General features: G+C 40.9%; 1 protein-coding gene across 11 annotated transcripts in view; it reads right to left on the reverse strand.

Annotated features, from left to right (window-relative positions):
- Window positions 1–21,334, reverse strand: part of PTPRK (protein tyrosine phosphatase receptor type K) — a 571,635-nt gene that overhangs the window by 197,783 nt on the left and 352,518 nt on the right. For all 11 annotated transcript variants that reach the window (XM_068231517.1, XM_068231508.1, XM_068231514.1 and 8 more), the window contains exons 8-10: window positions 14,575–14,877; window positions 4,597–4,706; window positions 4,008–4,209 (exon numbers count right to left, since the gene is read on the reverse strand). In XM_068231517.1, the coding sequence (XP_068087618.1) occupies window positions 4,008–4,209; window positions 4,597–4,706; window positions 14,575–14,877 (615 nt within the window). The remainder of the gene's footprint in view (window positions 1–4,007; window positions 4,210–4,596; window positions 4,707–14,574; window positions 14,878–21,334) is intronic.

The raw sequence follows: 21,334 nt of genomic DNA on the forward strand, positions 1-21,334 counted from the left end.
GTTTCTGATACCAGAGGTCTCTGGTCCTTAAAGCGGATCCGAGATGAAAAACTAACTATAACAAGTAACTTGTCTATATATCTTATCTAAAGTTTAGATAGTTTACACAGCAACTCTAGCTGCAAACAGCTTTAATAGAACATGATTATTTCTTCCTGTGATACAATGAGAGCAGCCATGTTGTTTGTAAACATTACCCAGAGAGGCAGGCTTATCTGCATCTTGATCACTCAGCCTGTGGAAAAAAAAACTAATCCCCCCCTCCTCCCCTCTGCCTCTGAAATCAATGGCTAGTAACACCACCTCCTCCTCCTGCCCAGACTGAGCTCCCATGAGCCCTTGCTACTGCCAAGGCTCTCTGAAAACCTGTGGGCATCGTTTATGTAGTTTATAGGGAATTAAGAGTATTAAAACAAAAACAAAAAAGTATTTGGCTTGAGGAATGCCCTATAAACAATAGGAAAGGAACACAATTATGCAATGAGTAAAAGTTCACCTCGGATCCACTTTTAGGTGGCAGAGACCGCTGGTACTTAAGTGGTTAAACTATACCAGTTGCCTGGCAGTCCTGCTGATCTTTCATACATCAGTAGTATCGGACTTGCATGCCTGAAACAAGCATGCAGATCAGGTGTTTCTGACTCAAGTCTGACTGCATTAGCTGCATGCTTGTTTCAGGTGTGTGTGTGATACAGATAGTCCTGATGTTTGAAAGATCAGCAGGACTGCCAGGAAACTGGTATTGTTTAAAAGGAAATAAATAAGGCAGCCTTCATATCCTGCTCAGTTCAAGTTTGCTTTAAAGATTTCACTCAATGGAAAATTTTAGTGACTCAAAAAACATAAGTAGTGGAGGTATCAGTTCATCTACTTTGTGCAGTCTAATGACAAATATCTACAATTACAATGACTTCTGTCCTGTGTGCTTGTGACCCTTGAGCCAAACCTATATTTTCTTGTTTAAAATGTTGTGGGCAATCTTTAAAATGTACTGTTTTGGAAGAGTACGGTTTTGGAAGATTTCCTCTAAGGATACAGATCTATAGCCTTAGAGGATATCTTCCAAAACAGAGAAGAAATTCCAGAGCAAACAAAATGTTTTAATAATAATGGGTTGCTTTAATTGTGGGACTAAATTGCAAAAATTATTTTATTAAATGTACAAAAAACTATGCCCAATGTGGCTCACTCAACAAATAAATTACAGATAAAACACTCCTATGTTGCTGTCACTTACAGTAGGCAATAGAAATCTGACTAAACTGACAGGTTTTGGACTAGCCCATCTCCTCAAGAGGGATTCTCAGGGTTTTCTTTTTTCAAAAGCACTTAGTGAATGGTGGTTGTTCAGCCCAACTGCCAGAATAGTGTGCAAACAGGTGGGGGGTGGCTGGCAGGTGTGAATAGATCCTTTCCAGGGAGTGCTTTTGTAAAGGATAAATGAAATACTGAGAATCCCCCATGAAGAGATGGATGTCATTTCCGTCAGATTTCTTCTAACTATTGTATGTGACGGCAACATTGGAGAAAAGTAATTTATAGCTAAATTTACACTGCAAGAAACATACTTCTTATTTGTATGTTTTTACATGTATTTTAAAATTTACACTTTTTCACAATAAAGGTCCTTTTAGCTGCCCACTAATGATACAATCTTGATTGTACAATCTTATCAAATCTATTGAGAGAATATACTGTGAATGGATGGAATCCTTAGGTAGTCCCTCATATAACATAGAAGAGGTAAGATTGTACAATCAAGACTATCATTAGTGGGCACCTTTAAGGTGCTCATTAACGGTAAAATATTTTCCTCAGACATGATCGTTTAATCAGACTTTTATGACCAAATTGTACAGGGCTTTGGAGTCAGAGTCGAGGAATTTTTGGGTCCCTGGAGTCAGCGGTTTCATAAACTGAGGAGTCTGGGTCAGATGATTTTTGTAGCGACTCCACAGCCCTGCAGAAAACGCAGTACCGGTATGTGGAGAAATTTGACATGAAACTATTCTACAGTCAATTAGAATACAGAAATTTGTCACTCAGAACATTGGATTTTATGATGGAATCTGAAGAGAGAAGTGCCCCTCTCGATTACTTATGATCCTGCAAATCTGATCAAATGATCGCATCTGAGGAAAATATTGTACTATTAACAGGCACCTTTACTCTCATCTGGCTAGATAGCTTACAGCAAACTTCCCAATACACAGGTTGCAAAGGAATGCAAGTGAAAACATGCAAAGTAGAGAATGATTCCAGGTATTAATAAAGGAATATACACTCAGCTGCACTATTTTCTCAGTATTTCTGGTTCAGGATAGAAAAAAAAGTTGACCATATAGTCATAGATCCTCTAGAAGAATTATACCAGTGATTCCCAACCCGTTTGTTGCGACATATTCATGTGTCGCTGATGATCTGCCCTATTCTCTGGCACAGAATGATTTTTTTTTAAATGCGGGCTAAAGAGTCTTTATCTCCGCCTCCTCGAATGCCGTCCTCTATATTCTTTTGCAGTATCCTCCCCTGGCTCTTTCTACTGAGCCCCGCCTCCATGAGCTCGGAACAATCACTGAAATGGAGGCGGGGCTTAGCAGAAGGCGCCAGGAGAGGACTCTGCAGAAGAATATAGAGGACTGTACTTGAGTTGGCGGAGATTGTTTTTTTTTATTATTCCGGCTGGATGAACTTGCTGCTGCTTACAGTACCGAGGCAGGTAACTGGGGTGCCATGTAGCACTATATCGCACTGTGCAGCTGCAATGTTTCCCAAGCTGGTAACCTTAGCAAGCTATACTACACCCTCACCTGCTTTTCGCACCCAGCATTCTCCTGTCCCAATCCAGTAATTTCACCCTCCTGTCCCCAGCCTGCAACTCCCTCATCCCCACCCAGCACTCCCACCCCCATCCCCAGGCTGCACTCTCTCATCTCCACCCAGCAATGTCATCCTCCTCCTGTCCCCAAAGCTGCACTCTCTCATCCCCACGCAGCATCCCCACTCTCTTGTCCCCAGCCTGCACCCTCATTCCCACCCAGAAATGTCACCCTCCCTGCAACCTTTCATCCCCACCCTGCACCATCACTCTCCTGTCTCAAGTCAGCACCTTCATCCACCTGTCCCCAAGCCTTTACCCTCTCATCTCCAGCCAGCACCGTCACCCTTCAGTCCCCAGCTTGCACCCTCTCATCCTCCTTTCCCCATCCAGCACCCTTACTTAACTCTGCACACACACTCAGCACATTAACCCCCTAGAACCTTAAGCCAGCCCTTACTATCACTCAGTCCTCACCACCAATGTGCTAGCAGATGTAGCAGCCATTACTGTACCAGCAGCAGCAGTAGCCACTAATTATCAGCTGACATTTTTTTCCCTACTATACATGTGATGTGTCACAAATATCGGAATACTTGGTGTGATGTGTCACAAGTTGAAAAAGGTTGGGAACCACTGAATATTTTTTTTTTTTCTTCCTCTTACTTCTTTTTTGGACAAGGTCACTCCTCATTTGCAATTAATTTTTGTTATATATGTACATATAATTAGAACAGTGAATAGAGCTGTGAGAAACAGCAAACAGTGAGCAAGCACCGATGGACTGGAAAGCTAAGTAGCGCTCAGCTAAATTTGAACTGAATTTGCATGAGGTCATGATTTTGCGATTATGAATTTATTATTTTCAAATATGATCTGTTTAGCATACACCAATTTCATTAGGGCTCATTCACATTATGTGAGTTGCAGTGAGTTTTGACTCACTTCACATAGTGCATTTTTCATGGGAATATGCAAGTCCATAGACTTTCATTTTATCATTCACAGTACAACAGTGAGTTGCTGTGCAGTGCATTTCAACTCATCGGGAGTTAAAACTCATGGAAACGCATGGAAATGTACAGCAATTTGCAAATTCATTCATGAGTTTTTTATTCATGCATTTCAACTCACTGACTAGTGTGAACGAGCCCTTCATATTTTTAGAGGGTATAAAAGTTGCCTGTACCTGATATGTTGGTGGTAACATTGATGGCTGTTGCAGGACCAAATCCTCTAATGGTACTAGCTCTTATGAGGAACTGATAAGTAGTGCCGGGATGAAGCTGAGAGAAAACATGGTGCGTACTATTCCACAGCTTAGTCACAGTCTGCGGAGGACCTGCCACAGGCACTGCAGGATCAAAAGACCGAATACTGTTGTACTTCACCTGTCAAAAGAAAGACATCTTACAAAATGGCATTCATCATCACGACATGCACGTTATAACAATACACTGCACTGCTGAACCACAGAAACCTCAAGTAACATTGGAAAATCTTTACAAAACCATGTATCGGCAGATTTTTTGTTTTATGTCAAAATGCTAACGATCAGCAAGCGTAGTAATTTATTACAAGAATCCACAATGTGACCAGCACAGACTGTTCTGCACCTGTCCATGGGTTTCGCTATTCTCATTACTACTGTGCCCTTCATGACGGTCCAACAACCTCAAGCTGCTTGGAACTTTCAAACAACAATCTGTATAACGCAACATGATTAATTATGGCTATTATTTTAACAAAGACATTTCACCAGATGTGAGCTCTGGTACCTCATACTGAGTGATAATGCCATTTGGCTCTGTGGGCTCCTTCCAGTTCAGGAAGATCTTGTCTTCAAATGGCGTGCCTTTCAACGAGCTGAATGGGACCAGTCCAGGTACTGCAGGAGAATGGAATATGATTAGATGTCTTACACATTTATATACACAGTACATCAAGATAGAGACAACCTAAAGACAACATGCACTGGCATAAAAATAAAGCAGTTGTAATGACAATAATACCGCGATGATGATGAGGATGCAGTTTCAATTTTCCTATAACTAGCTGACACAGTCACACAGCCCTGTGCTGCCTACACCAATCTCGGAATTCAAAAGTGACAAAAACCACTGGGAAAATAAGACAATATTCATGCAGATTGTCATGAAACCAAGTAATTGCATACCACAATAAGTTTGCATACATAGGGTTCATTTTATAAAATGATCATATACTTAATTATTGAGGTTTCCCTTTAGTATTAATTTTTTTATTTATTGTACGGTATTTATAAGGCACCAACATATTACGCAGCACTGGACAATGAATCCCTTTAAATCAATAATGTTGTTGTTGATTCAAGACAAAAATCAAATTTGTTGCATCCGGTACTGCAAGACGTGTTTCGTAGGGGTATATTCCCCACACTTTTATTAAGTTATCTGCTGAAGTTGGGGGGAGACTACCTCTATGAAACGCATTGTCTTTGAGCTCACTAAGAACAAATAAACATGTTAGCTGTATTGAATTGCTACATCCTGTTCTTGCAGTAGCCCGAAAGCCAGCTTTTATGCTGGGAATACACGGCTCGATTCTGGCGCTCGATTCTGCGCTTGATCGTTTTGCCCACTCAATTATCTTATCTTTTTCAATTAACTTTAATGAGAAATCGAGCGGCAAGACGTTTGAACGGTGATCGGACATGTCGGAAATTATCTATCGAGCCATCTTAATGGCTCAAAATCGAGCCGTATATTCCCAGCATAAAATCTGAGCTCTTGCTCATTCAATTACCTGACATCACTGAGCCCAGTCAGATTTATCTGGAACCATTCCAGTTCACTGCAGCCACCAATTGAACTTCCAGTGGCAGGACCACTCCCCAGCACACTGATCCTGGCCAGACCGGTCCCTGGCTCTTAAGTGCAACTGCTACTGCGAGGCAGATAATTTTGGCGTGGTAGCCAAGATTTGGGCCCTGCCACTGGCCATAATGTAAATTAAGGCTTTAGGGGTGCTCAGTGAGTAATTTGGGCGCTGGCAAAATACAGAGCCCAAATTATTATTATTTAGTATTTGTCTAGCGCTTACATCTTCCGCAGCGCTGTACAGATTATATAGTGTCTTGTCACCAACTGTCCCACAGAGAAGCTCACAATCTAATCCCTACCATAATCCTATGTCCATGTATAGTGTAGTGTATGCATTTTAGTCTAGGGCCAATTTAGGTTAAGTCAATTAACTTTTTGGGATGTGGGAGGAAACCGGAGTGCCTGAAGGAAACTCATGCAGACACAGGGAGAACATACAAACTCAGTGCAGATAGTGCCCAGGCTGGGATTTGAATCAGGGACCCAGAGCAAAGCGAAAGTGCTAACCACTAGGCCACCATGCTGTGTTTTTTTTTTAAATTGTCCGCCAGCAATACAGTATATGGAGGTTGAATTATGTCCTGCCCCGCTGAACGACAGCTTCAGAGGAGGGAATAGTATTTAACGTCGCCAGGATATTTGCCAAAGCAGGGTGGATCAGTTTTTGGTTGTGGTCATTGGTTGTGTAAAATAGTCCACCACACCAGGTGAGAAAAGGTCCCTCCTGGTGTGATGGACTATTTTACATATTTGCACATTTAGGGAGAAAAAAAAATCCAATTTTTTCTCCAGTTTTCTTATACAAATTAAAATAGCCCAATATGGTCTTTTAAATATAAAACCTATAGAACATACAAATGTATACCTGACAAAATGTCCCCTTAATGTACTCCTAAATGCTGCCTCACTGGTTGCCATGAAAACAAGACTTTTTTGCAACCTTGAGCTTAGTGAATATTTTGTTTTTCAAAAGAGATGGAAAGAATGAAGGTTATTTGCAGAGTAGTATTGAAAAATAAGGGGTTAGTTTAATTTTAGCAGATGCTATTCAATGTATTTTTTTCTCCTGTTACAGGCGACTGCATTTATGAAATGAGTGACCTAAAGCTTACTCCCATGCTATAGAAGGGGCAAGGTCACTTGTAAGAAAAGTATTTGAAGAACAAGCCCATTAAAGGTTCTATAATTAGGAATAAAGCAGACCCAAACCAAACATTTTTTCAATTCAAAATATTTAGTTTCACCACTCTGACACATACAAAGATAAATAAACACTCCTTCAAGCCTATGAACATTTCAGTGCATGCTTTTCACCCTTCTCTTTTCATAACTAGACTTGTGCTGGGAATACACGGTTCGTTTTTGCCTTCGTTTAAACCTTCGTTTCGATTGTGCCTTTTGTCCTTTTCGATCCCGAAATAATCGGTCATACGGTTAATATCACCACCCACAGTTTCGTTTTTTTTTTCGATTCTGATGGTTTCGTTTTTCCAATGATCGAAGGCTGCAAAGAAACGAAACGAAAATCCCTTTTTACAGGGACGGACTAGCATAAACGAATATATAATCGATCTGAACAGCCATCAAGCCTACCAATGGCTCGATTAGATGGATAAAGAGAGATAATATCAAACATGTTCGATCACTAGTCGTTCGTTTTTGGGGTCTATTAATCGAAACTATAATGAGATTATGACTATTTTCACATACGTTTTCAACACTCGATTCGTTTACCGAACGAATCGAAGGTTTAAACGAAGGCAAAAACGAACCGTGTATTCCCAGCATTATACAGGTGAAGCCATTAGCAATTCCTCCTTTGCTGGACACCATCTACTCCACCAGTTTCCTGAATTCTGTCCCGGCAATATGAAAGGAAGGGGAGGGGTTCTTCCAATAAATGTAAAATATTTTATATTTGTCATGCAGCAGAAAAAAGGCTGCCATTTATTATTATAATTTAGAAAATAGATTTTATTTCTGAAATCTTGTATTTTTAATTTGGGTCCACTTTAACAGTGATTGTGGCTATATTGTATGAATCAACAACATGCTCATAGGGAATGAGCTTGAAAAAGCATTCCAGGTCTTATGAAAGCAGTCTGTGGATGTGTGATATACAGAGCTGGATAATACATGGCCTACACGTGTACTCCTGTCCTTTTCATTTCATTATAGAGACCACTACTTTTACAAGGTTATTTGTTCTGGGTTTTTTAAATATTTTCAGGCCCAAGATTCCATGGGAAGGACTAAAGGTGGCCATACACTGGCCCGATTTGCGCCCGTTTCGACAGCAGATTCGATCACTGGGATCGAATCTGCTGCCAATCGTTCACGCTACACGCCGAATTTCGATCCATTCTGTCCGATCCCGTCGATCGCGCCGTGCGGAAAATAACCGTTGATCGCCCGCGGGCAAAGAGCGCATCGCTAGCGGCGTTCGAGTGCCCGAAGACCGACGCAATAGAGCCGCATACATTACCTGCTCCGCCGGCGCGACTCCCGGGTCTCCGCTCTTCTCCGTCTCCGCTCTGGTCTCCGGCATGCTTCCCTTCTTCCTGTCCCGGCAGGAAGTTTAAACAGTAGAGGGCGCTCTACTGTTTAAACTTCCCCCAGACAGGAAGAAGGGAAGCATGCCGGAGACCAGAGCGGACCAGAGCGGAGACGGAGAAGAAGAGCGGTGACCGGGGGCAGTCGCACCAGCGGAGCAGGTAATGTATGCGGGCGGGGGGAGCGGCGGCAGCACCACCACCACCACAACAGTTTGTGATCGGTTTCAGGCTGAAATCGGTTCATAATCTGTTTGCAGTAAAGGTAGCCATACGATCCCTCTCTGATCAGATTCGATCAGATAGGGATCTGTCTGTTGGTCGAATCTGATGGCAAATCGACCAGTGTATGGCTACCTTAAGACTTACAACCCTAAAACCAAATGACTATTCCTTATATTGCTAAAATCGAGCCTAAAATGCATTTCATTTTGACTTTTTTTGTGATTTGCAGAAGGAAACACAGCTCCAAAAACCATCAGCTATGATTCTATGAACAACAACTTCCTATGAACTGCAATTACTCTTTTGCTCCTCCACATGCTGTATAAAGCAGCCTAGTTTTTTGCTGAAAGCAGAGATATTACACTTCAAAGGGCCAAAACCATACCAAATGATTTGGGGGAAAACAACTATAATCTGCAGGATTCTCTAGTAAATAACTAAACCGGAGGGGGAGGGGGGGGGGGTGTTTTCACTAAATACACAAAATGTTAAGAGATAATTGTCAATAGATGCCTTTCCCCCATTTTACTGCACGTGTAAGCACATTATATTGACAATATGTTCTAATATATATATATATATTTTTTGTAAATGGTAAAGGGGAGACAATAACCTAGAGTATAGGCCTGAACGATTTTAGGAAAAGATTGAATCGCACGATTTCTGTCAGAAATTGCGATTTCGATTCGATCCACGATTTTCTTCAAATCAAGCTTTAGCAGGCTGTAAGCCTCATTCAGAATTCTACTGTGCAAAGGAGGCGGGCACTGAACTGTGATCCTGTAATTCCATTTCCTAAGCCTGATTGCTGGCCACACTATTTTTATCTGACAGGCCCAGCTAGCAATGGAGAGAGAGGGAAAACAAGTGAGAGCCCGCGTGTGGAGGCTCTGAGGTAAAATAAAGAAGTAAAGCTTTACTTGCCGGGTTCTTCCAGCTCCTAAAAGTCTACCTGCGGCAGCTCTGATGGTCCACTGTCCTGCAGAGGGAAACAAGTGAGAGCCTGTGGGCGGAGTCTGATGCCCGGCACCCGCCCAGCTGATGACACGCTAGGCAGAGGAAGAAGCCAAAAGAGCTGATGACGGAGGAGGAGAGGCGGCGCACAGCGGGAGAATGAAGTTTGCAGGCGAACCGCCGGGAATGAGAGCCGCTGAGCTGCAGTGACTTGTACACAGAGCGGCAAGGGGAGTGCAGAGCGGGAGGGCGGGGGATATCGTAAAAATCGCCACTCTGACGATCACGGAATCGCAGTTTCCGTGATCGCGATTTCGGTTTAAAATCGATAAATCGTTCAGGCCTACTAGAGTACACTTTTTTTTAATTTGGCTTCTTTAGTTTAAAATATGTTGTGCTTCCCGCCAAGTGTCCAAGAAAAACGTTATTTGAGAGGGCACCCAGTCAATCAGTCAAATTCTACTGAACAAAAAAAAAAACACACTGCACAGGAAAAATTATTCATTGGCTAAAAAGGGACTACATTTTCTCACATAGGCCTCAATTCACTAAGCTTATCTCCTGTCTTTAATAACGTTTCTAAGCGGGTATCACCAGAGTGATAAGGCATGTGGTATTCACTAAACAATTTACCTCAGGCAAACCTAAAGTTAAGATCTCTAAAGTTAACATTTCAATCCTTAAAATTGCGCGCGCAAAAGTCCGCGATCGTGCGAATCGCGGCAAATTGCGCGCGCAAAAGTCCGCGAAAAACTTTGCACCGCTTTGTGAATCAGGCCCAATGGCCTCAGTTCACTAAGCTTTATCAAACCTTTGATAATTTACCTCATGAGTAAAATCTAATTTTGAATTCACTAAGGTGTTATAGATTTATTGAACATTTTATTGATAAAACATTCGATAAATCTATAACACCTTAGTGAATTTAAAATTAGATTTTACTTATGAGGTAAATTATCAAACGTTTGATAAAGTGTTTGATAAAGCTTAGTGAATTGAGGCTTAGTGAAATAATATGGGCAACTGGGACACTTTTTGTTCAGTCTTGTTAAAAGATGTTTGTACATCTGAAGCTTCTCCTTTAACATATTCAATGTGGAAATCAGGGGGGTGACACAAGAGATTAAAGCATTCCTTAACCAAAAGGAGGGCATGTGACATGCATCTTCCCTGAGACAGATGAGCTGTCAGCTGTGACTCTGGGCGAGGAGGAGAAAAGCATTGCCTTGTCCCTTCGCTGGCTGACATGTGACTGCAAAGACCTAAAGGCCAATGCAGAATGACAGGCTGTGTGTGTCAAGACATTGGCGTCAATTCACCAGAGAGGATTTACTAAGAGAAAAAAGGTAGGTAGTTTATCTCATGAGGTATTTTAACACTCTGGAGTCAATTCACCAGTGTGAGAGGACAGAGAGAAAAGTGTTTGATAGCAGGGGATAATGGAGAGATATGCATGAGGAAAGTGTGAGAAAGCAGAGAGTTAGGTAATCGGTATTAATGATTTACATGGGATTCTTTTCCTCTCTGTAATCTTGAAAGTGAAGCATTGTGGGTAGGAGGCGGAGTTTTACCACTACGTGACCAGAGTATTCCCGCCTTTTACTGCCAGATCATATCATAAATCATATCACGAGTGAGTCTGAACTTCTTCACCACCTCTGTCTCAGTAAAATTATCAAGAACTGTTCTCTCACGAAAAATACGAGGGGCGATTAAACAGACCCTCCTCCTGCGCCTTCGTCTCCTTATAATAGAAGCAAGCTCTAAGGCCTAGTGCACACCAGAGCGGTTCGGCTGCGTTTTGCGATCCATTTGCGGCTGCGGATACGCTTGGGTAATGTATTTCAATGGGCTGGTGCACACTAGAGCGGGAGGCGTTTTGCAGAAACGCATACTCCCGGGCTGCTGCAGATTTTGGATTGCGGAGGCGTTTCTGCCTCAATGTTAAGTATAGGAAAAACGCAAACCGCTCTGAAAAACGGCACTTCAGAGCGGTTTGCCAGGCGGTTTTTGTTACAGTAGCTGTTCAGTAACAGCTTTACTGTAACAATACATGAAATCTACTACACCAAAAACGCTTCACAAAACCGCAAAATACTAGCTGAAACGCTACAGAAAAATAATAAAAAGCGTTTCAAAATCTGCTAGCATTTTGCGGATCTGCTAGCGGTTTTTGGTGTGCACCAGGCCTAACAGAGTAAGCTCAAAAGGCTCCATCTTCCACAGCAGCAGCTGCTGTGTGAAAACCACGATATCTCCAGGTTCATTCAGGGGATAAAGAAATGAAAAAAATAACGAATGGCCACACCCCCTTTCTTCCCTGGTGAATTGTGATTTGGAGAAAAACTAACTACTAACTATCACTTATTTATCTCATACTTATCTCACATTTATCTCTTGCATTTCTCTCTGTCGATATTTTCCCCTATACTTCTGGAGAATTGCTATTTGGAGATATCACAGGAGGTAAATTACCTCCCAAGAGATAAATAGGTTGGTAACCTCTGGTGAATTGACGCCATTGAATAGGCTTAGGCTGCCATCAGCTGCTGTTCTGTCTTGATTGGAGTTTTCTCTTAACCTTGCAAAGTAATGGAAGGCTTGCACAAATACAGATTGGTTTACAAAGCATCACTGAAATATCCAGCTATAGTGGCTAAAAAGCTTTACTGTTCCCTATTTATTTGTCACATAAAAATAGGCCCGTTTCTCAGTGTGATTGAGAAATAAGGTAGAAGTATGACCAGGCTGATATTTGATAGGAGTCTCTAAAGCCTGAGAAACTCAAGCAGAAGGGAAGATCAATGTGGTGAAAATACTTCTGAGTTCATGCAAGATTATTTAAATGTTTATGCAAATATATGCAGCTTGAAAATTGACCAATCAAGTCCCACCCAGGTATAAATTGATTGGTCAATTCTCAAGCTGCATATATGTGCATGAAAATGTACATAATTCTGCATGAACTCGGAAATATTTGCATCTTATTGATCACCCCTATCAAGCAATGACACACAAATCTGCTTTTGCTGTGGGGTAAAGCTGTTAATAATTATGTTTTATTTACATAGCCCCAACATCTTCTGTAGTGTTGTACGTTGTATTAACAAGTAATGGGGAGCATAGATACATCAGAAGTTAAAAACACTGTACAATCAGGACATCTGCCCTTGAGAACTTACAATCTATAGGACAATATTTGGGATATCTCAATGTCCAGTTGATCTATAAGCTTTCAGTTTTCATTTTATTATATATTTTACTAAATAAACCGGATCTATAGCTGGCCTGTGGTACTGCTGAAAAGATGGGTGTGAGTCTTCTAGGTGCCTCACCACAATGATCTACGCTTTGTAGGAGACTGCTGGGCTTACATTACATGGGATTGGAATACAAAAATTTGAATCTTAGAAAAAAACAAAACAAAACCAATCACACACTAGCAGTACAGGAATAATTCATGAAGAGAGAAGCGCTCTTCCCTGTGCTCACTACAAACCGTTCCATAAATATGTGCTTTTTATTCCTGTACATTCTCCTATCCTGAGTAGTAAACAAATAATAATAGTTTTTGAAAGTTACAGTAATCCTTTAGCGAATCAGACTCGCATCTCCCATGCTTTATGAATATGGAAGTCTGTTAATAAGCATTTTTAGATAACTAAAACTGCCATGTCAGTTTCATATAGCCATTGATCAGGTGGTGCACAGGAGTTATAATCAGATGTTTAAACTTTGAATGATGCATTAAAGATAAACCTTAGAACAAAATAGTGGACAAGAAGAAAATGTATATAAGGATGTCTTACCTCCAACCATAAATGGTTCTTCAGAGTAAAAGCGCAAGTATGTTGGATTCCTATTTATTCAACAATGTTTTGTTGAGCACACTCCCCTCCCTCGGGGGACCGCAGAGATTGAGTAAGTGCCTCTGTGTGCACAGATGTGCTTACTTCATTATGTTTTATTATTTGACTCTCTGCAGTTACATATATTTAGTTCTTGAATTAAGTCTTAAACCCACATCCCAGTACAATGGGAACCCTTCATGGTGGAGGTAAACATTCTCCTATGAACTTTTAAAATGTGAAATTATCTCATCCTACTGGACACCTATTGATACCTTATCCAGTCCCACTTATTGTGTAAGAGTCTTGACCCTTTTTCTTCTACCCCTCCCATCCCTCTTCTGGCCTCTTGCACTCCAGTGACATCTAGTACATGTTATACATCCAACAACCCCCCCCCCCCCCCCCCCAAAAAAAGGCCGCTCAGACTTTTGCCTTGTCAACATTTCAACATTAAGTTGTGATCACTCTATTGCCCTTAACTGGTGTCTATAGTGAGGACTGTGGTAATATTTTTGGATGCACACTGGTTCCTTGAACAAATAATTACTTTTAACACAAATACAGGTGAAACTCAAAAAAGAAAATTAGAATATCTTGCAAAAGTCCATTTGTTTCAGTAATTCAACTTAAAAGGTGAACCTAATATATGACATAAGAACCCTTTGCAGGTGTTTTGGATTAATTAGCTGATTAGAGTCTGACACTTTGAGCCTAGAATATTGAACATGTTTACAATATTCTAATGGTCTGAGATTTTGATTATGGGGTTTTCATAAGCTGTAAGCCATCACAATTATAACAAATAAAGGCTTGCAATATCTCGCTTGCATGTAATGAGTCTATTTCATATATTAGCTTCACATTTTAAGTTGAATTACTAAAATAAATGGACTTAGCACAATATTCAAATTTTTGGGGTTTCACCTGTATGCATTGGCAGGACAACGTCGTTCTTTGCATGAAGCCTCTGAAGAGAAATGGCCGTTCTGCCTGCGAAATGTGCGTCAGGCATACATTCTGAGAGCTGACCATTATCTACATTTTTATATATTCATGATATATGTTTTCTTTTATTACAAGTTATACTTCCATCTGAATCACACAAACTATCTACAAACTGAGAAGTTTATCAACTCGTTATGCTGCATTTAACAAACCACTGACAGACTCACTCACAGCTGTTTAATCTTCCAAAAATGCTGACCTGGGTACAGCCACCTCACAAGAGGAGGAGTTATACTGAAACTTCAACAAGAATGGGAAGAGATACAGAAATTCTAGCAAAGAAATGTATTGTGGTCCTTTTTGCTTACCATCCTCATCTGTTTGGATAACAGTCTCCTCGCTTTCTTTCCTTCCCTCTGGATTGGTTAAAATCATCTTCAGGCTGACATTTGTGTAAGGTGGTAGGTGATCCACCACATGTTGGGGAGCCTTGGGGTCCATGTCCAGACAGTCTGCTTTGTTCATACCATGGCCTCGGTAGTAATGGTAGCAAATGGTGACATTAAAGGTGTGACAACGAGTTATATTGTAACCCAGTGACTCCCAATCGACAGCAATGCGTCTCGACTGAATTTCTGCAATCTTAAGAGTTTTAGGTGTCCTCATGGGTTCTAAAAAAATAGAAGACAGAACAAAGTGTAAGGAATACAAAAATAAACACAGGGTCAGTTAACATATGTTAACTTGTTGTGTAGCTGGAGAAAACTATAAATTTAAAACGGCTGTTTATTATTATTGATTTATATAGTGCCAACATATTTCATGGCGCTGTACAAAGTACTGTACTGTTCTGTATTAACAACTACACAACAACACAACAACTACACATACACATTAAGCAACCATACACACAATATTAGCTCATAGATGAACTCTCATGGGTGCCTACTACGAGCACAGCTACAGTTTGCACTTCTAACACAAATATGTAGCAGTGGCGGAGTGATTTATAGCAGCATATAAACATTTATTGGATTGACCAATGATAAAAATGAAGGAACGGTCAACTATACTTTAACTTGCGTTGTAAACTGTAGCTCCACTAAAACAGTTCAAGTTGGCATAGACCAGCACGACTGGCATTCCAGTTTGAAAAAACGTTAACAGAATTACCAGGCCTGAAGACTAAGGGATTTTCTACAAGACCTGTTATAGTATTACCTTGCATAACATTTTCCACATTTCATGGCGCTGTAGGTTAAATACTGATTGCAATTCTACAAACTTCCACAAACATATCCCATATACATTGTGATGGAATAGGTGATGATTTGTCTTTATCACTTTATGCTTTACCCCATTGCCAGCTTCAATAGATTTATCTCCTTTGAGATAAGTGCACTGCTTTTAACTTCAGTCGGCAGAACTTGTGTTGTAAATTCTTGGAATGCTTTGATTTCTCTCTACTAGCAGAAAATATAGAAACTGCAAGCAGAAGTCCTCTGTTGTTTAAAACTGGCCTCTAGTGACAAGTGGCCATAAATACATATTACTGCAGTACTAATTAGGAGCAGGGGAATGTAACATAAGAAATAAAACAATGTGCTAAAATAAATTGGCCTGGAGCACTTGCAAGCATCTAAATAAATTGGCTGCTAAAGGGTTAACATACGATTGTGACTAAAGCAGGTCAATGAGATGTTAATAACTGAGTGTAAGCTAACATAATTGTATGCAAATATATGCAGTTTGGAACTGGACCAATGAAAATCACCAGTTAAAGCATTTCATTGGTCTAATTCCAAGATTCATAGATTTCAAAAAATCAACACAATATATCCCTAAATTCAAATTTATTAGCATCTTTCATCAACTCCAATCGTGACAAGTCAGAGCATCACAAATCTATCACCTGGTCATACTGGGAACATCAATTCTCATTACATTGCTGGAAACAAGCTCTTGTGTATGGGCAGCATCACTTATTATAGCTGATATACAAACATATAAATATACCGGAATAAAGCAGCTAATGAGACTTCAAAGCAATGTCATCTCAATCTCAACGTAATCTCAAAAACAAACCTTTACATAGACCTGAACCAATTGAACTGTAATAAGAGTCACTACTGTACAAAGAATTGCATAGCCAGCTATGCTCAGACTATGCATGGCATTTCACTCAGACGCATCTGTAAAATGGTACTGCTGTATTCAAAGATGTTGACATGACAGTGGTGAATCTTGATACTATAGTTCCAAGTGTTCCAAGAAGCCTTTAGTGGTTTTAGTTTGCCAATGAATACTGTATATGAAAGAACAACTTTGGGTAAATTTAGTCTTCCGTTAATGCCTGAACCTCATGGACATTTTGTCTGTAAGCATTTATATGGAAATAATTTTATATGTAATGTATACTTCATGAAAACATATTAGTTTTTTGCAAAAAAAATATGAAACGGTGAAGTACCAGCTATTTTTATTTAAGTTGGCCACACGACATAAAATGATCAGATTTTACGGCAGTTTGATAAATATGATCGGATCTCCCCCCAAAAATTGAAAGCTTTTCTTTCATTCGACTGAAAAATCCGATCGGATTTCCCTTTTTTTTTATTTTTATCGATCCGGAATGCTGGATTTTTTTTTTCAATGTTTCTAAAGATTGTATGGTGTGTGTTAGACTGTCAGTTTATTAATATACACACCCTATCAAATTTCTCAGCGTTTCCAATCATTTTTATCATAATTGGAGTAAACCGTGTGTGGTACATTGGTCGCATGTTTTGAAATGTTACAGTCAGTCAGAAAAATTGATTGCAATTCTTGGATTGAACAGATATTTCAAAAATTGTATGGTGTGTGTCCACCTTAAAGAGTAACTGTCGGGCATAAAATCAAAAATCAATTCTTTATTTTTATCTGGTAAACAAGTAATAAGGATGCTAATCAGGCAATCCAAAAGTTAAAATCACTATTACTTTTCTTGTTGATAAATTATTATTCCCTAGTTTACATGACTTATTTGGTACACAGAAAATTTGGAACACAAAAGAGAAGTTGCAGGGCATGCTGTGTTGTCTTTTTTTGCTTCTCTACTTCCCCCCTCAGACTTAAGAAGAAAAAGCAGCCGGCACCATCAGCTTAATGCTCTTTAAGGATTTATTGTTGCTCTGTCTTTAGTTCAGCATGACGTTTCGGAGTAACATCTCCTTTTTCAAATGCATGACAGGTACCTGTCATGCATTTGAAAAAGGAGATGTTACTCCGAAACGTCATGCTGAACTAAAGACAGAGCAACAATAAATCCTTAAAGAGCATTAAGCTGATGGTGCCGGCTGCTTTTTCTTCTTGCTTCAGGAGTGGTGGTCCTACAGCCTAGGCACGTCGTTGTGATACCAGGACAGTGAGTGCATTTCTACAAATACCCCCCTCAGACTTAACTAATGCAGCCTGATTGGCTGAAGCCTCTTTCCCTCCTGTTTTCCCCTCCCACACCTCTGTTCCTCTCTGATTGTCAAAAATGTCTCAGGCTGAAACAATGCACTTTCTATGGTGAAGGGCGGGCAAATCAGGCAGAGGAGACTAAGGGCGGATATTACATCATGACTGGCTTCAAAATAGCCACAGTAAATATGGAAACTGTCTAGAATAGAATTCTCTACTTTTCCTTTATAAAATTCACAGGAATCATAACGTGGACAGTGCAATACATATGTTATTTAAGTAGAGCAAGTATTTATCTACTTATATATTTGCTTTTTTTTCCTGAGATAGTATAGCTGACAGCTCCTCTTTAATAATGACCCAGATAAGGGTCACATCCTCCTCCTCCCTCCTTCAGTTTCAGCTTCACATTCGTGATAGGCCAAGGGCAGAGGCTGCTCTTCCAGCAGGTGTAGCCATTCCACTCTTATTGACAGCCTATGCTTCTGCACCAGAGTACACACATCACAGCAGGGAGCTGCAATACTGTCAGACATCTTCACGCATAATTGGTTTCTTATTATATACTTTTTTTTGCTGTACATTACCATCATTAATATATAATTATGCATGGCAACAGTTCAGCATAAACTAAAATTAAAAGCACATAAAAAGGAAAGTGCTGCAGAGACAACAAGAGAGGAATCAAGGATTTTTCAAGATAAAAACCAATCACTCACAGCTGCAGCCCTGACAAGAGCCCCCTAAAGGTAGGACACCATAGCTGTTTTGTTTCATCATCCCCTGCCGTGCTGAGATCTTCCCTGTGGGTTTTTAATCAATGTTTAAGACTTAAAGACATTAAACAGGAAATGTTAATTAATAGCATGATCCATTTTAATAGTGCTTGGAGCAGATGCACAGGGATACAATGAGAAGCCTGTGCAGCTGTCGCTTTTAATTTTTTTTCTTGGGTAGTAAATTAGCGGATATATCATACTAGGAAAGCACCGATATCCCCTGGATTTTGATGAATAATCTTGCTTTTTGATGCAGCCTGCTAAATGGACTAATTGCTCAGTTAAAACCGGAGTTTAAAATAAAACACAGAAAAAAATTGGTATTTACTGACATTCACAGCCACAAACAGGTAGAAAGTGCCATAGGTTTGTTGGAAATGAAAAAAACAAAACAAAAAAAACCCCACATCCATGTAGACCATAACATGTGTGAACCGAGAGATGCTAACCAGTATTAGTACTGAATCGCTTGTACAAATTATGAAATATTAAAGAGAACCCAAGGTGGGCTCTAAGAACCGTATTAGCACACAGAGGCTGGGTCTGCATATAACGCCCAGCCTCATGCTATACTGCACCCCCCCCCCCCCCCCCCGCGCTCTGCTTTCCCTCATAAGGGAAAGGCTGTTTACTTTTTGCAGTGTCAGTCTCGCTGCTCCCCGCCTCCTTTATGTCGCCGCTCCCCGCCTGTGTCCCTTCCCTCCAATCAGCGGGGAGGGAAGGGACGCAGGCGGGGAACGGCGACAGAGGAGGCGGGGGAGTGGCGAGACTGACACTGCATAGTTACATAGTAATTTTGGTTGAAAAAAGACATACGTCCATCGAGTTCAACCAGTACAAAGTACAACTCCAGCCTGCTCCCTCACATATCCCTGTTGATCCAGAGGAAGGCGAAAAAACCCTTACAAGGCATGGTCCAATTAGCCCCAAAAGGGAAAAATTCCTTCCCGACTCCAGATGGTAATCAGATAAAATCCCTGGATCAACATCATTAGGCATTACCTAGTAATTGTAGCCATGGATGTCTTTCAACGCAAGGAAAGCATCTAAGCCCCCTTTAAATGCAGGTGTAGAGTTTGCCATAACGACTTCCTGTGGCAATGTATTCCACATCTTAATCACTCTTACTGTAAAGAACCCTTTCCTAAATAAATGGCTAAAACGTTTTTCCCCCATGCACAGATCATGTCCTCTAGTCCTTTGAGAAGGCCTAGGGACAAAAAGCTCATCCGCCAAGCTATTATATTGCCCTCTGATGTAATTATACATGTTAATTAGATCTCCTCTAAGACGTCTTTTCTCTAGACTAAATAAATCCAGTTTATCTAACTTTTCTGGGTAAGTGAGACCTTCCATCCCAAAAGGTAAAAGGTGCAAAAGGTAAACAGCCAGCTGCGACACGCTGTATGTCGCTAGCATGGCGGTTTGATTTATGGGGGCACAGCAGAGGGGGCCTGGGGGGAGTAGTATAGCAACAGAGGCTGGGCATTATATGCAGACCCAGCCTCTGTGTGCTGATAGCATTCTCAGTACCCACCTCGGGTTCTCTTTAAGGAATAATATTATGAATATGCAGAAAACGATTAAGATGAAATGGGGCCCTAAGCAAGGTACTAGCCATTACTTCCTCCTACAGTCTTTTTGGTCAGTTAAGGTGGGAGAGTGGTCAAAGAAAGTAGCAGTGTGGCCCTTGATGCCCACTGGGCCCCAGGCAGTTGCCAGCGGATGATCCTTCTCTGTGAATGTGTGATAAACGTATTTGAAGCAGAACATCATACGACTAAAGCAAGGACCTCTTCCTGATATTTTATTCATTTCAAAATGTTTGAAGGTTTTTGTTACCTTTTGTTACTTTTTTTCTCAAATATTAAAACATAAAATCCAACCTAAATAAAACTCAGGTACATCAATACTATGGGAAATGAACAAAGACAGGCAACAGTTCAGGAGAAGAAAGGCTTAAAGCTCGGCCACAGCATCCTGAATTTATGAATTTTATTGATGCTTTATTTTATTTCACCGTAATCGGGTCGCAAATAGTGAGGGAAGTAATGGTTGTGTGAATGCAGTTGCCACGGAGCATTCAAAGAAATTCTTTTTTTGTACACAGAGCAGTCTGCACTTACTAAACAGAAAAAAAGAAATAAGTTCTCACTATGGGTGAATAAAACTGATTTTCTAACCTTGGCAACCCCGATTATGTTCCAACTTTAACTGCAAGGATGTTGGGAATTGCAATCTTTTACCACCTAATAGCCATATTCTTTTTAATCTACTACAGATTTGCTGTATTACTTTTGGTATCACCACTGGGGATGGGTAAATCAGGGCCCCTGGCAATGCTGACTTGCTTCATAGGGAAAAAGGCAGTGCTACGTTTGAGAGAAATTTTTTCAGAACAATCTACTTAAAGAGAACCTGTAAAAAAAAAAAAAAAAGTTTCCCTGGGGGTTCTCGCCTTGGGAAGGGGAAGCCTCAGGGTCCCAATGAGGCTTCACCCTCCCCTGTAGCTGCAGGCAGTCCAGCGCTGGCTCCCCCAAAGTGTCCCGGAATCCTCCCTCAACAAGCCTGACAAGCACGGATTTATTTACCTTTTCTGGCTCTAGCGGGGGAGCTGTTGCCGCACAGAGATAGGCGAAAATAGCCGATCTCTGTTGGGTCTGCTCTACTGCGCAGGAGACCTGCGCCTGCGTAGTAGAGTTGCCCGACAGCGATCGGCTATTTCCGCCTATCTCTGAGTGGAGAGCCTATACTGCGCCTGCGCTGGTGCCGGGAAGGTAAATATTTACAACCCCGCTGTTCGTGGAGCTTTATCGCTGCCGCCGTGAGACCGAGGAGGACAGGGGAAGCCTCAATAGGATCCGGAGGCTTCCCCCACCCGAGGTGAGTACCTTCCAGGGGA

This window comes from Hyperolius riggenbachi, chromosome 4, assembly GCF_040937935.1.
Source record: "Hyperolius riggenbachi isolate aHypRig1 chromosome 4, aHypRig1.pri, whole genome shotgun sequence".
In the NCBI taxonomy this organism is placed as follows: domain Eukaryota; kingdom Metazoa; phylum Chordata; class Amphibia; order Anura; family Hyperoliidae; genus Hyperolius; species Hyperolius riggenbachi.